General features: G+C 40.2%; 1 protein-coding gene across 9 annotated transcripts in view; it reads left to right on the top strand.

Moving 5' to 3' along the window:
* NAV3 (neuron navigator 3) overlaps positions 1-15,399 on the top strand; it is a 445,636-nt gene that overhangs the window by 281,555 nt on the left and 148,682 nt on the right. For all 9 annotated transcript variants that reach the window (XM_083698859.1, XM_083698858.1, XM_083698861.1 and 6 more), the window contains one exon: positions 11,384-11,456. In XM_083698859.1, coding sequence (XP_083554985.1) covers positions 11,384-11,456 — 73 coding nt within the window. The remainder of the gene's footprint in view (positions 1-11,383; positions 11,457-15,399) is intronic.

The following is a 15,399-nucleotide window of genomic DNA, read 5'->3' as shown; positions in this document are numbered from 1 at the left end:
ACTTTGTTTTTAAAAGGAAATGTTTAGCTTCAGATTAGTCAAATCTTCAAAGCCCTGCAGATTAAATGTGAAATGACCAAATCTATAAATATTCTTATGATATTGATGGTGCCTTTCTGAAGAGTGCTAATTTATACCAACAAAGAAATAAATTCTGAAGATTAAAAGGCCTATTTTCCCTCATGGCAGGCAGGGGTGAAGCCCAAGGCATTTGCTGCATGGGTTAGAGGACAAGATGGTTCCCCTCAAATTTCGTGAACAAAAGCCAACAGGACTGGCATTTAACTCCTTCTTTAAAACTGGTGACGGGACATAATATTCCACTGTATCCGAGAACAGCAGGCTTGCTTAGGTGGTACCAGATAGACCACATAGGCAGCGCTCTCCTCATTTTGTTGGCATCTGTCTTTCTCAATGACAATGGAGTGTACCTCTGGGGGTGAAGTCAAACTGCTAGAGAATCACAGTGGCTGCTGTGGCTGCAGAGACTGGTAGCTCAATACTGCTGCCTACTGTGGTGTTTTTGCATCAAAGTGACCTCTCTGGGGCACAAGCCTGGGCAGTGTGTATGGACGTCCTGGGATGCCAAGATGACAAGACCCCATCCCTGGCGTCACCGATGTGGTCCAAAGGAAAGCAGAGCAATATGCTTGGCACCAACTTGGCTGCAGGAGTTGCCGGAAGGAAGCGTACAAGGCACCATCCAACCATCTTAGGGACTCTACTCCAGATTTGTGTAGAGTTTACTCCTTAGCCCTTTCTTCTCCCTAAAATATCCCACAAGGCAGCAGAGGTTAAGGATCTGGGTTGAGGGTACTTGCAACCAATTAGTGCTGGTTTTGACCTATAAAGCCTTAAATGGCTTAGGACTGCAGTACCTCAAGGACTGCCTCTCGCCATATAAACTGACCCAAGATATCTGGAGAGTGACAATATGAGACTGGGCCTTTTCTGTGTTTGCTCCCCATTTGTGGGACGCTCTCCTCAGGGAGCTTTGGCTGGTTCCTTCATTGCATATCTTTAGGTGAAGTATTTTTCTTTAACTGGGTGTTCAACTGATTAACATTACAGTGGTAACTCAGGTTACATACGCTTCAGGTTCCAGACTCCGCTAACCCAGAAATAGTACCTCGGGTTAAGAACTTTGCTTCAGGATGAGAACAAAACAGCAGCAGGAGGCCCCATTAGCTAAAGTGGTGCTTCAGGTTAAGAACAGTTTCAGGTTAAGAACGGACATCCGGGAAGAATTAAGTACTTAACCCGAGGTACCACTGTATATGGCTTTTAAATGTGTTTGTGAAAGTGTGGGGTTATTGGTTTGTTTTTGCTTTATCATGTATATTTTGTATTCTCCTTTTGTATTTTTATGTTGTGAACTGCCTTGGCTTCTTTAGATGAAAGGCAGTATACAAATTTAATAAATATTAATAATATAATTTACGTACATAGCTAGTGAATTGGGCCTGTATTGGTTGCATTGCATTGCATTGTGTTGTTGGTAATGTGATTTAGTAAAACTGGCATGCCTTGTAACAAAAATACAGCAAACTATTCACAATTAGACAGTTTGTTTTCTGAATGTGTTTATCTGAGCACAAAAGTATGCTATAATCAAACTCTGTTACTTGGTCTTGTAAACATACCAAGACAGTAGTTGACTCTAAGAAATATTCTAGGCACACCTGTTTGTTGCAGGAATGAATAAATTTCTTTCAGGGTAACAGAAGGATTAGAAAAATATGTCGGATTCATCAAAGTCTATTTATATGATTGTTTGAAAGGAAACGTTTTAGCATGCTAAAGATACAAAGAATGTGCAGAATGCTACCCACCACTTAAAATAACATCAATAGCAATATTATATAAACTCCCCCCTTCAATGTGTATTATTAAACTGAAATTCAGAACCAAGTGTAAGCTGGACTTGGGATAAATGATACAATGATACGTCCCTATACAGCTATGAAACAAATAGCTACTGTATCCCCAAGGAACAGAAACCAGGGTCTTGATTTGACTTGCAATTTATCTGCCTAGACCTTAAGAGGCCTGACTCATAAGAAACAAAATGCTTGAAGCAGCAGGCACCAAACAACTCACGTTTATTCAAATAAGATGTATTACTACATGAATGCTGACTTAAGCACTTCCACTTTCTCTATTGGCAGTAGCAACAAACAGGAACAGCCCACCATCAACAGCCTAGGAGAGAGAAGCTTAGAGCTAAGCAGTCGGCGGTTCGAATCCCCGCGGCAGGGTGAGCTCCTGTTGCTCGGTCCCTGCTCCTGCCAACCTAGCAGTTTGAAAGCACATCAAATTGCAAGTAGATAAATAGGTACCGCTCCGGCGGGAAGGTAAACAGCATTTCCGTGCGCTGCTCTGGTTCACCAGAAGCGGCTTAGTCATGCTGGCCACATGACCCGGAAGCTATACGGCAGCTCCCTCAGCCAATAAAGCAAGATTAGCGCCCCAACCCCAGAGTCGGTCACGACTGGATCTAATGGTCAGGGGTCCCTTTACCTTTTAATGCATTCATGGCACAGCAACGTCCCATCATTCCACCCTCTTCTGCAGTTTCCTTTAGAGCACAGGCTTCTTAGTCAAGAAGACCACTGTTTCAATTCCTGGAATCTCCTGGAAAAGTCTTCAGTCTGAAATCCTGTCTGTGTAGAACAGGGTAGTCAACCTTTTTATACCTACCGCCCACTAATGCATCTTTCTTGATGGTAAAATTTCCTTACCGCCCACCAGTGCTTGATAGAAGGAGGATTCAGCTTGTGATGTAGAACCCCCTACCGCCCACCTAGAATCCTGAAACACCCACTAGTAGGAACCAGGTTGACAACCCCTGATGTAGAATATAAAGCTAGATAAACCAATAGTCTGAATGAGTATAAGGCAGCTTCCCATGCACCATATTGTGCTAACCTCTTGTTCCCATGGAAGTCAGTGCAAGGATTCTTGCTGGTGCAATGAGAATTCCCCCTCCTCCCCTTGTGTGCTCCCTGCTGCCCCCAGATTTGCTCTGGAGGATTGGGGGATTCCACTACCAGAAGAGATTTAGGGGATGCTTGAGATTGTTGAACCACATTGTCTAATTGTGAGTTGGCCTGAGATGAAAGTTCCAAAATTGGCCCCTTGTCTCACTCCCCCCTTCCCCCCCCTTTTGCCACCATTGCTTATTTTTCAGTGGTGGTGTGTCAACCCCAGCAGCTGAAGACTGCAATTTTTTAAACCCCCAATTTTAAATGTTTCTCTGTCCTTGGACATATAACTCCTCACCACCACCACCACCACCAAGAACAACAACTAATAGCCTTGGGCTTTCCATCAAGTAGGGCATTCTAAGTTCTGTTAGCAAACTGTGACATTTCACAGCAGTATCTATTCATCTTTGCGGCTGGCCTTGGGATAGCATTTAATCTCTTGTTCAGCATCATTTCCTCAAAAAGCCTGCCCAGAAGGAGTTCTGCATACCTGGTGTTATTTGTTTCTAAGCAGAAATATTTCACCAACATATCATGCATAGCTGTCGTTTGTATATCTGCTTCCTTGTTACTTGGTCACGCTGAGTTTTAGGTTTATCTACTGCAAATACTCAAAAATACTTAACCTTGTCTGGAAACCTGACTGACTTAGCAAACTGTATAAGCTGATAACATGCACCCAGGAGATCTACATAACAACAAGAGGGGGGGAAATCTCACTGATGTAGTGAGTGCTTAAGATGGTTGACTGGTTTGCTGATTTTCCTCCTAGGAAATTATGATTCTCTTCTGCATGTGTCTCACAACTTCAGAAAGATATAAAGAGAAGCAGAAGACTGAAAAAGAGGAAGGAAAAGTGGGGGAATCACTTATATCCAAGGACAGAAAAGGTTATGCAAAGACAGTGGAAAGGTTTTTTGGTTAAATCAGTATGCTGGATGGAGGCAAATGGGGTATAAACAGTCAAGAATACACAAGGGCAAAAACCCCAAGGAGTGTAAGGGAAGATAATTCATTTCACAAAGGACTTTAAAACAGGAGCCAGGGATAATGGGAGTTCAGCAACATCTGAAGTGCCACAGGTTAGCAAACCCTGTAAAATAGCCAGTCTGAACAACAGTCACTTAAGGACATGCACACTGTTAAGACCACATTCATGGAAGACAATCTTAATTGGGTACAAGTGATCTCCGAAGAAGAAGGAGAAGAAAGAAAATAACCAGTAATAGTTGCAGGAAAAGCTGTTTTCTTCACCCATTGTTTGCTATTAACGTTAGCAACCACATAATGCATAATAGCTTTTAAGATATTTTATGATTATATTGTTTTATTGCATTGCACTCTTTGACATGGTTAGTTTATTTATGCCCATTTTATATTGCTTTGGTTCCTCTGGTGATGAACAGCTGTATAACACTTCTAATCAGTACTGATGTAACAACACATTCATTTCATACATTAATATGGCACCTTATAAGAACCATATTTATCATTATATCATGTGTGAGTGTCCCTCATTCTCTCGCTTTCCCTCTTCCTAAAAAGGCATACGTTAAGGATTATCCTGCATTTTTTCATTCTGAAACAAAAGAAAAATGCTGTATTTTTGAAACAGCTGATTTTCTGGTTATTTTCCCATTCTTAGATCAGTTGTCATTTCTTGTGGGGCTTTCCCCCACTTAGAACTTGGTGTCACCCTGGTGTTACTTTATTTATCTATCTGGACTGTGTTTATTTCAAAATGTGTTTATTTCAAAAAGCTTTAGTTCTGTTTTAATGGTAATTATGCTTAGGATAATAATACTCAATTTGTGTTTGATGTTGCAATCCTATGATTGCAACATAGTATATTTAGCTTTGATTAAGCTCGATTGAAAATAGGTAGACCTTACATGTATAAAATTGTACTACAGTGGTACTTGGTTTAAGAACAGCCCTGTTTATGAATGATTCGGTTTACGAACTCTGCAAAACCAGAAGTAGTTTGAGAACTTTGCCTCTGTCTAAGAATGGAATCTGAATGGTGGAAGGGCATCGGCAGTGGAAGGCCTCATTAGGGAAAGCACGCCTCAGTTTTAAAATGGTTTCAGTTTAAGAACGGACTTCCGGAACAGATTAAGTTCATAAACCGAGGTACCACTGTACATGAGTATTCAGTTCAATTCACACACCTAGAGATGGAGGAATAATGGCTGCCATATGACACAGAAAGGGATTAAGCACCGCTTTCCACATTAGCATTATGAAATAATGGAGCTTCATAACATGTACAGTGGTACCTCGGGTTAAGAACTTAATTCGTTCTGGAGGTCCGTTCTTAACCTGAAACTGTTCTTAACCTGAAGCACCACTGTAGCTAATGGGGCCTCCTGCTGCCGCTGTGCCGCCGCCGCACAATTTCTGTTCTCATCCTGAAGCAAAGTTCTTAACCCGAGGTACTATTTCTGGGTTAGCGGAGTCTGTAACCTGAAGCGTCTGTAACCTAAAGCATATGTAACCCGAGGTACCACTGTACTTCTGCCCTTTGGTACGATAGCTTGGATCCTAACTAGACGTAGGCTTGCTGGAGTATCTCCCACCCCCATGCCCGGATGTTCACACTTGCAGAAGGAGGGTGGTTATTTTCATTGATTCCCATTTCCCCAGCAGTCCCTTGTACACTCTGAAAATGTGCTTCAAAGTGTTGGGGGCCTCTCCAGACCGGCATGAGAGGTGACACAGGTCACCTCCTGTTGAGTCAATATAGCCTCCTGTGTTTTGCCAGTGGCATTTTCTGTTGGATCTCAGCCCCAGACCTCAGGGCCATGAGTTAAGATTACTCAAGAATCTCTTAAGAGTTGAATACGCAGAGAAACTGGAAAAGACAAGTAGGTAACAAAAGTGCATATAATCGATGGAAAGCCTTTATTTGTCTCTGTGAATACTTCATGTCAAATAACCTTCCTATCCAATTTAAGGATATTTTGCTTAGAATTACCCAAGAAAAGACTCCACACTCCCCAAATGAGTTTAACAGAATCCATATCACAACTTCATAAATGAAGGATGATTTTTTAAAAAAGAAAAAAGAAAGAAAGAAAGAAGCATTATTGTAGGGTGGGAGTTATGTGTGTGTGTGTGTGTGTGTGTGTGTGTGTGTGTGTGTGTATATTTGATGTCTTGTCCAGCATCCAAGCTCTTCATCAATCTTTGGGGCTTTTAAATCTACTTTTGGCAATGGATGCAAAAACTCAGAAACGTAACAAATCTATCTTTTAATCGTTAATCGTTGTCACATTTCCTTAGAAGTGTCCCTCATTTCTTTAAATAAAATACTTCTCTAAGCGTGCTTAAGATTCTGGGCTCTCACAAGTATATTTTCTTTAGTAAAGGCTTGAGAATCTGGCAGATTGTCATATTTATGGAACTGATTAATCTCAGGGAAAGGAAGGAATAATATATAGTTGTATTAGTCATCATTAATTATCCTATGTACATGCTATAATTCATTATGTTTGGAAGCAGAGAAGGTGCAATCTGCCAGAGGAAGGAGATGAAAGCAACTCTTAGTAATACGAAAATCAATGATAAAGAATATACATTTTTAAGATAAGCCAGTGGTGAGTTTCTATCCAACAACTGAATTATTCATGTAAATTTATTTACTTGCAGTTACTGGATAGTGACATATGCTCAAACTAAATTTTGATTTGCAATTATTCTTTTGTAAAATATTAAGATACTGTATGAAATACTCACCTTGTATTCCATTCAAGCACCTCAAAAGGGGGAAATTAACCTTTTGCTTCACAGGGATGAATTCGGAATGTGCATTGCTAATATTTTTACATAATGGGACAATCTGTAGGTAGTAGATAGCTTGTTGTCATCCTAATAGCCTATTGTCTTTCTAATTACCTATTGGTAGGTCGGTGGTTTGAATCCCCACAACAGGGGTGAGCTCCTGCTGTTCGGTCCCAGCTCCTGCCCACCTTGCAGGTCAAAAGCACATCAAGTGCAAGTAGATAAATAGGTACCACTCCGGCGGAAAGGTAAACAGTGTTTCTGTGCGCTGCAGCTTAGTCATGCTGGCCACATGACTCAGAAGCTGTCTGCGGACAAACGCCAGCTCCCTCGGCCTATAGAGTGAGATGAACATGTAACCCCAGAGTCGTCTGCGACTGGACCTAACGGTCAGGGGTAGCTTTACTTTTATGGTCAGATTCAATATGGTTGCTGCATCTAATCTCTTCCAGCCATAGTCCTAACCCCTTGAACAACTATAACAATCTTCTATATTTATACTACAAATATTAAGTTCTTCTTAAAAAGAAATAAACTGGGTCCCAAAAGAATATTAAACCTTCAATCTAAATTCCAAATTCCTTCATCTCTCAAAGTTTTAGGCACATAGCACCCTCAACTCTCACTAGTGAACTTAGTGGGAAAGAGCTGTGATGAACGTAGTACTCCTGTCTCTAGTAACAGGTACTTAACTTTTTTATGAGTCTCAACCCTATTTGCCTTTAAAATTTCCTTTGGGTACATTGGACTTGCCTTTCTTTTTTATATTGTTTTAGTTTCTTGCTTTAGTTACAGCCCTTTCTGAACTTTTCACAGAAATCTTTTATTCAGTACTTGTAAGATTTGTAGCTTTAATATTGCATAAGCCACAATTCTCGTAATATTTGCTTTGCTCACAGCAGTTTATCACAGAATTCAGTGAGATTACAGAGGATGGATTGGCTGATCCCAGGATAGAGATGCACACACTAGGTACATTGTAGGACTGATTTATTTTTTTAAATGGACCATATTTGTTGTTTTGTTGTTTTGTGTTATGTTGACACAGTGACTATCCTGCCTTATGTAAAACCCAACAATATAGACAAGTATTACTAAGAAGTTCTAGTAGGAAGTAAAACTGTACTGTATACTACATTAACCCTAAAATTTGCTCCTTTAGTAAACATTGATTTCAGAGACCCATTCTAGCTAGCTCTGATTGAAACAGTATGGAGAGCTTAGAAGCTGGATAAAGTCTATTCGAACTTCTGCAACTGCAAAATTTAAATTATTTTCATCTGCTTGTAAGTTTGAATAAAATGTGTTTAGGGCTGCTGGGGTCTGAGTTCAAAGAATAATTGTGGTTTGCCAAGGCAAAAGAGAAGGTAATTAAAGCAGCGTTTATGTACACAATGAAAGCTTCAAAATGGTTAAACTTTGAAGTGTTGTTTTTTTTTATTACTGAGTGGAAATGAAAGTGAAAAATAACCCCAATAATTTATTACCCAGTGTCATGCTGGATCTTCTAACAGTATTTATGTAGCACATTTCAAGCGTTCAGTGTAGTTCTTAAACATTATCTTGGTGATCTTTGCAAGATACTGTTAGGGAAGGTGACTGTGGTTATCCTCATATTGCTAATGAGGCCTGAGAGCAAAAAGGATTAGTGGTTTGCTTTTGATGAAATAGTGAATTCTTGGCTGGGGTGGGATTTGAACTGAGTTCTACCTGTTAAGCTGCACTAGTTTGTTTTATTCAGCAAATGCAGATGTAATAACACCATGGACATGTGTAAGTCCTTATATTGTTATACATGACTTCACACTCAAGAATCTAGAAACAGTTAACAAATTGTTCAAAAAGGATTAATTAATCTGCTTTTTCTTGCCCCTTCTATTGTTGTGTCAGCAACCCGCTGCAAAAAGCCCCCTGTATTATTCGGTAACCATATGTGCAATAAAAGGCAATTTTGTTTTTGAATAAATTGACGCTTAACACAGGAAATATGTTTACAGAAGTGTCCAAACTTCTTCACAGAGCTTTCTTTTTCTTGCAACCACCTCTGCAAATATCAATGATGCTGTTAATTACTGTGCGGAAGTATTTCTTCATATAAATGAAGATATTCATAGCAAGTTCAGTTTTGATTTTTTTTATATAAAAAATACCAGTTTTGTGCTTATACAATTATCTCCAGTAAACATCATTTAACATTCTATCAAATGACACTTCAGACTTTACATGCAGCAGGGTAATTTTGAATTCTGCATATTTACTTCAGTGAAGTTAGTCCAGATTTATATGAAAGTGTCGTTAAAATATAGACCAATATGTTTAGTTTAATGTGTTAGCTATTATATTATTTACATTTTGTTGGTCTTAGCAAAACATACTTGGGAGAGATGTTTTCACCCTTGCCCTGACAGATGATAGTTGTCCTTTGGATGCTGTTTCACATCTTACATGAAGAACTACTTTGAAAATTTTTTGTTTTTCATTGCAGTAACTTGGTGTGTTCTTTCCAGCATAAAATATAGCCTTCTATACTTTTGGCATGCAGTTTACTCTGAGCTTTTATGGATGGAGTGAATAGCCCAAGTGTTAAAAGGAGCTTCTGGTGGGTTGATGGGGGGGGGGATTCTATAATTAAAATATTATTTTTCAGAAGTCATTTGTTCCTTCATCATTTCCCTATGAAATAGCTATGCTTCACAAATATGTAAGTTGATAAACCAGTGGTAGATAAGCCTAGAATGAACCTGGAACTTCATGAAAAATCATGTCCTCTTCATGGAGGGCACATGCTGCAGTGAAATCACTAAAACTGACTTTACCATTTGTGTGGGTGGGATTGTTTGGATAGCCACCACAACCCAATTGGGTCCCTCAGTTGCTGGGGTAATTCTGGCCAATGGGGTCGAGAGAATTTGCAGCTGGGGGACCTATTTATACAACTGCACGTTGCGTCGAGCTTCCTCTTAGCGCTTCGTGCACCGGTTCACCCGCCCAAATCCCTATATTTAGGGTCTTGCTATGACCTTGCTATGCTGTTGTGGGTCATCTGCGTTTGGGGCAGGGGCCCAGTAGGAATTTCCCCATTTGGCTGATTGGCTGGTGCCACTTGGGTTTCGCCTCCTGTGTAGCAAATTGTCACAACTTTGTAAGGTTTGGAGGTTAGGCATTGGTTCAAGGTGTGGTGAGGGGAGGTTGACACACCTGCCCCTCCCAATGTGCAATAGGGTATTCTTTTAAAGGAATCCAGGCGCTTGCCATGCTTTTGTACGATCCCCTTCCAGGGGTTAGGGCCACGCCACAGCACCTAGGAGCATTTTGGGGTGAGGTTACGTCTGTGGTAGGACCAATGCTCCCCCAGTCTGTTTACCCTTACTGACTTCTGCCGGTGTCCAGTTGTCAGTGCTGCCCTGCCAGAGGTGTAGGTGCAGCTAGTTGAATCAATGCCTAAGCGAACCACTCACATTCAGTAATCAATAAAGTTGTGGCCAAAATTATGCCAGTAACCTTAAACTAATATTGGTGTCAACTGTGTCTTGGGGGTCTTCATATGCAAACCATTGTTTGCTTCATACGCAAACCATTGTTTGCGGGAGGTCTTGTTTGCTTCATACGCAAACCATTGTTTGCGGGAGGTCTTGGGGGTCTTCATACGCAAACCATTGTTAATGAAACAGGTTTCCTAGATTAAAGGTAAAGGTAAAGGTACCCCTGCCCGTACGGGCCAGTCGTGTCCGACTCTAGGGTTGTGCGCCCATCTCACTTAAGAGGCCAGGGGCCAGCGCTGTCTGGAGACACTTCCAGGTCACGTGGCCAGCGTGACAAAGCTGCTCTGGCGAGCCAGAGCCGCACACGGAAACGCCGTTTACCTTCCCGCTGGTAAGCGGTCCCTATTTATCTACTTGCACCCGGAGGTGCTTTCGAACTGCTAGGTTGGCAGGCGCTGGGACCGAGCGACGGGAGCGCACCCCGCCGCAGGGATTCGAACCGCCGACCTTCTGATCAGCAAGCCCTAGGCGCTGAGGCTTTAACCCACAGCGCCACCTGCGTCCCTAGATTAACATGAAGGAATTCAAGAGATAATGGTGGTGGTGGTGATAATCATATAATATTACTGAAGTATTATTGTCATTATTTAATTTAGTTTAAATAATAACACATACAAAGCTCACTCACAAAGCTTAGTAAATAATATCTTCTGATATCACACCTTATCCCATACTTTTTACAACCCATTTTTTCCATTTTGCTCTTGACACATTGTCATTGAATCATCTGTTCACCCACGACTTTGTACACACGCTGCAGTATTGTCCATTGTTGCTTATTTTTGTGTACAGAATCCAGTTTTATGGTAAGTAGGTGGGTTGCTGATTTGTCAGTGTGCCATTCTGGATCAAGCCTTTATGAATTGTTTTTAAGCACCAAAGTGGACAATGAAAGCTTTTATAGCAGCTGACCAATTAACAGTAATCATTCTTGTTAAACTTTACTAAAGAACTGGAGTATGTGATGAATGCAAAGTATTCATTTCTCTCCCCCCCCCTCCCTTTGCTGCATTCAAGTCCATCTTGCAAAATAGCCTTTAACTGCTTTGCTATTTCATGTTCATTTTGCAGATTGAGAATGTTGATGTCTGCCTTAACTTTCTGGCAGCCAGAGGAGTAAATGTCCAAGGTCTTTCTGCGGAAGGTAAGAAAAAGCCATAATCATCATCATCATCAGAGATAGTACTGGAAAGGTACTTCTTCAAACTTGATTTGCAGTATATTATTTTGGAAAAGATATTACCGTATTTTTGCTCTATAAGACTCACTTTTTCCCTCCTAAAAAGTAAGGGTAAATGTGTGTGCGTCTTATGGAGCGAATGCCGGCTGTGCAGCTAGCCCAGAAGCCAGAAGAGCAGGAGGGATCACTGCACAGCAAAAGCAGAATCTTTTTTTTTCTTGTTTTCCTCCTCCAAAAACTAGGTGCATCTTATGGTCTGGTGTGTCTTATAGAGTGAAAAATACGGCAGTTGTCTTATAAAATACAGTTTTGGTTTGACATAATTCTTGGCATAAATTAAAACACTTAAAAAAACCCATTTCCTATGGGAAATATTTATTTAAATTAGCACTTTCCCCTTGAATATCTTTGCCTCCATTTCTTCCTCTTCCTTAAGATTCATAGCTAGAAATATGCTTTCTACAAGCACAAAATGAAAAATGCACATGTGACTTACTGTACTGTATAGTGCAGACAACTGAAGTCAGGAGCAAACCTCATTTTAGCAAAACTCATCAGAATTTGCCAGATCAGAAATTGCAAGCATTTGCTTCAGAATCTTCTCAAGTTGTGGAGTTTGTTATTTACTGGGAATATCAGCCATTGTCTGATACTGTCAGTAAAACTACATAGATTTAGAATTACTATTTTTAAGAATGGAAGTTAAAAAACTTTTTGTGTGTGCAGGCTTACGTGCTGCACTTAATGACATAACATTATACTGAATCTTCCCGACTAATTCTAAAGTAGCATCATGTTCAGTGGCTCTTAAAAACTAAAAAATGGTGAGTAGTATACATATAATCAAGTCAGAAAAATCATAGACTTGTAGAGTTGAAAGACATTTCTTTTTTTTTTTTTTTTTGCATAGATGACTAAACTGATAAATTTTGAATTATACTTTCTCTTTTATAGGAAACATAAGATGTAATTGTTAGAACTATCTTAATAGTTCCCATCTCTTGAGAAGATTTAAGTAATTAGTTTTTTGACATATATCTGAGCAATGTTGAAAAGATCAAATGGATGAAATGTTTTTCTCTCTCAACTGTATTCAAAAGAAAACAGATTCTGCTAACTTCAGTGGGAAACATTTTTTTTAAATAGTATAATAGGTCCCTCTCATTCACATCAGAGAATATAGATTTGTTTGATGTTCCTGGAAGGGGGTCATACTTTTTGAAAGCCAGAAGTCACCGGAACTGAGTTCTGGCACCTCTTTTGTGCATTCTGTCACTTACTGGTTGCATTCCAACACCTTTGTGGCATTGTGGTGCTGTTCCACGGCATGGCACTTGGGACTGTGTTTTGGAGGTGGTGGGTGGCATGGTGATTGGAGCGACATGGCCGTCAGTGGCATAAGGTGGCAGTTCATGTTATTTTGCCTTGGCGGTGGGGCAAACTCAACAACTTTGGTTCCAGCACCTCTTTTTCTAGGAAAAAAACGCCTGTATGTACTGTATCTTCCCAGTGTTCCAAGTCTGTGTACTGAGCAAAGGTGATATACTGGTGTGAAATAGGGTGCAAATATTTAGAAACTTCCCAAATGTATTTCTCCATTTTGAAATATAAATATATATAATTATTCAAATTGCAAACTATTTAACTGCAGTTTATGTCACCAGTTTGTTTCTCTTTATGCTGCAGATGCAAAATATAAATATCTGAAATTTTCCCCAAAGTTGTTCTTATTAATAAATATAATAATTGCTCAATTTTATAAATGTTGTATTTTACAACATGAAGGTCTGTATTTTGTATTAAAAGTCACACTTCACAAATTCCGCACCACAAATTCAGCTTGAGTAGGCTTATATATGGTCAGTATCAAAAGAACAGCTACAGTATCTGAGTTTTCCATATTTGAAGGTAGTATTTGAGATCAGATAGGATCAAGCCCAGCCCAAAATGCCTGAGGAACAAAGGACAAGATGGCACCTATTCTGTTCCATGTACAGAAAGTGACTAGGCTGGCCATTGAATCTTACTTCAACATTGGCAATGGGGAAGTGAACATAACAGGCTAGTTTAGGGGGTTCACAACATGTGTAGCACACACAGCTTTGTCTTCCAAGAGAGGGAAATGGCAAGCGAGCTCAGGAATAATGTCTGGTGCCCTGCTGCTGTCCCCCCAGCATCTGCTTGCTGTGGGTTATTCAGCCTAATAGTAGGATTGGTCCTGGGAAGGAAATTTGCAGGATTTCTTTATATTCAATATACTAGTATTGCTTTTGGTATATAATTCTGTGGTTTTTATCCAATGCTTCTGTTCCACCCATGCAACAGACTTGTGCAATGAAACTTTCACCTCCACAGCAGGTTTTGGGGCATGTCAGGAGAGGAGAGGAGATGAGAGGAAACAAAAGTCCTATTGCATGAGAAGAACACCACTTACGCAGTATTGGATACAATCCTGTGTATTTTGTACAAAACAATCCATAACACTGCTCTCACCTGATCAATCCTCTTATGTTTCCTAAAAGAGTCTGGCATTAACAAATGTTCTTAGAAGAACATCCAGTAACCAGGTGTCCTTTAAGCAATCAATGATGCTAGTCTGTTTGGAAATACTTTAAAAGCAATGGCTAACCTTCCATAGAATGATATAATTTATTAGGGTTTTATCTAATTCTGTAATTAAAAAAACCCCCCAAAAACAGAAAAGCTCCAAAACCTATATGATATAGGATTGTGTTTCTCATTTATTCTGCCTTTTAAAAAAAGTAATAGTTTTTCCTGTCACAGCTGGATTTTTAATGTCCGTTGTTTGATAGTAGCTTCCTTGTAATCATAGCCTTAGGCTGCAGTCCTATGCACACATGCTTGAGAGGGAAGCCTTGTTGGGGAGAACAGGATTTACTTGCCAGGAAACATGTTAAGAGTATATTTACAATTGCCTTTATTGTAAGCGAAGTGTGTGTGTGTGAAATGTTTTCCATCCATTTCAAAAATAAAATAAATAAAAATACCGTATTTTTCGCCCCATAGGACACACTTTTCCCCCTCCAAAAATGAAGGCGAAATCTGGGTGCGTCCTATGGAGCGAATGCAGGCTTTTGCTGAAGCTTGGAGAGCGAGAGGGGTCGGTGCGCACTGACCCCTCTCGCTTTCCAGGCTTCAGGAAGACATCCGCAGCCTAGGCAGCCCTGCGGGAGTTCCCACAGGGCTGTCTAGGCTGCAGATAGCAGCCTGCTTCCCAGAGCGCCGGGTGCGCTGAAAGCAGAGTTGGCCATGACTGGACCTAATGGTCAGGGGTCCCTTTACACATTAATGCATAGCATGCAGCTACATGCCATGCTTTTCTCTTATTAGCTGAGAACTGCAGCTAATGAATCTTTTTCTCTGGTGCTCCTTAACGACACTTCATATTATGGAAGGGTTAGCTTCATACCTGTCTCCGAGTATAGGAAAGCATTTGTGCTTGCTCATTTTAATGTGCTGTTTGCTGTGCTGTTAAGTAGATGATTCAACAAGATTCTGGTTAACAAATGGTTGGCATTTCTGTGGAGCTGAAGCAATAGAGTCTGTTGTTCACGTTCTTTTGCGTAGGAACCTGCATAACAAGTATAGAGAGAGGCTGGTTCTCCCTCTATAAAGCACATTTTCAGGGAATTTTGAAAGCCACATTACTGAGAAGTTTGCAAAAAAGATTGTATGTTGGCTGTCTGGGGGAGATATTTTGATGTATTCATTTTAAAGCTTTATTTAGCTGTATGTTTCATTTTAACTAGCTGTATGTTTTATTTGTGTAATTTTTTTGAGTAATTTGTGTAATTTTATTGGTCTGCAGTCATAATAAACAGCAACAACTTTCATTGCCAGCAGAGGAGGCCAAATTGTTGTATGGATTGCATTGTGTAGGGAGGGA

This window comes from Podarcis gaigeae, assembly GCF_964106915.1.
Source record: "Podarcis gaigeae genome assembly, chromosome: 10".
In the NCBI taxonomy this organism is placed as follows: domain Eukaryota; kingdom Metazoa; phylum Chordata; class Lepidosauria; order Squamata; family Lacertidae; genus Podarcis; species Podarcis gaigeae.
This window is presented reverse-complemented; position numbering and strand designations above follow the sequence as displayed.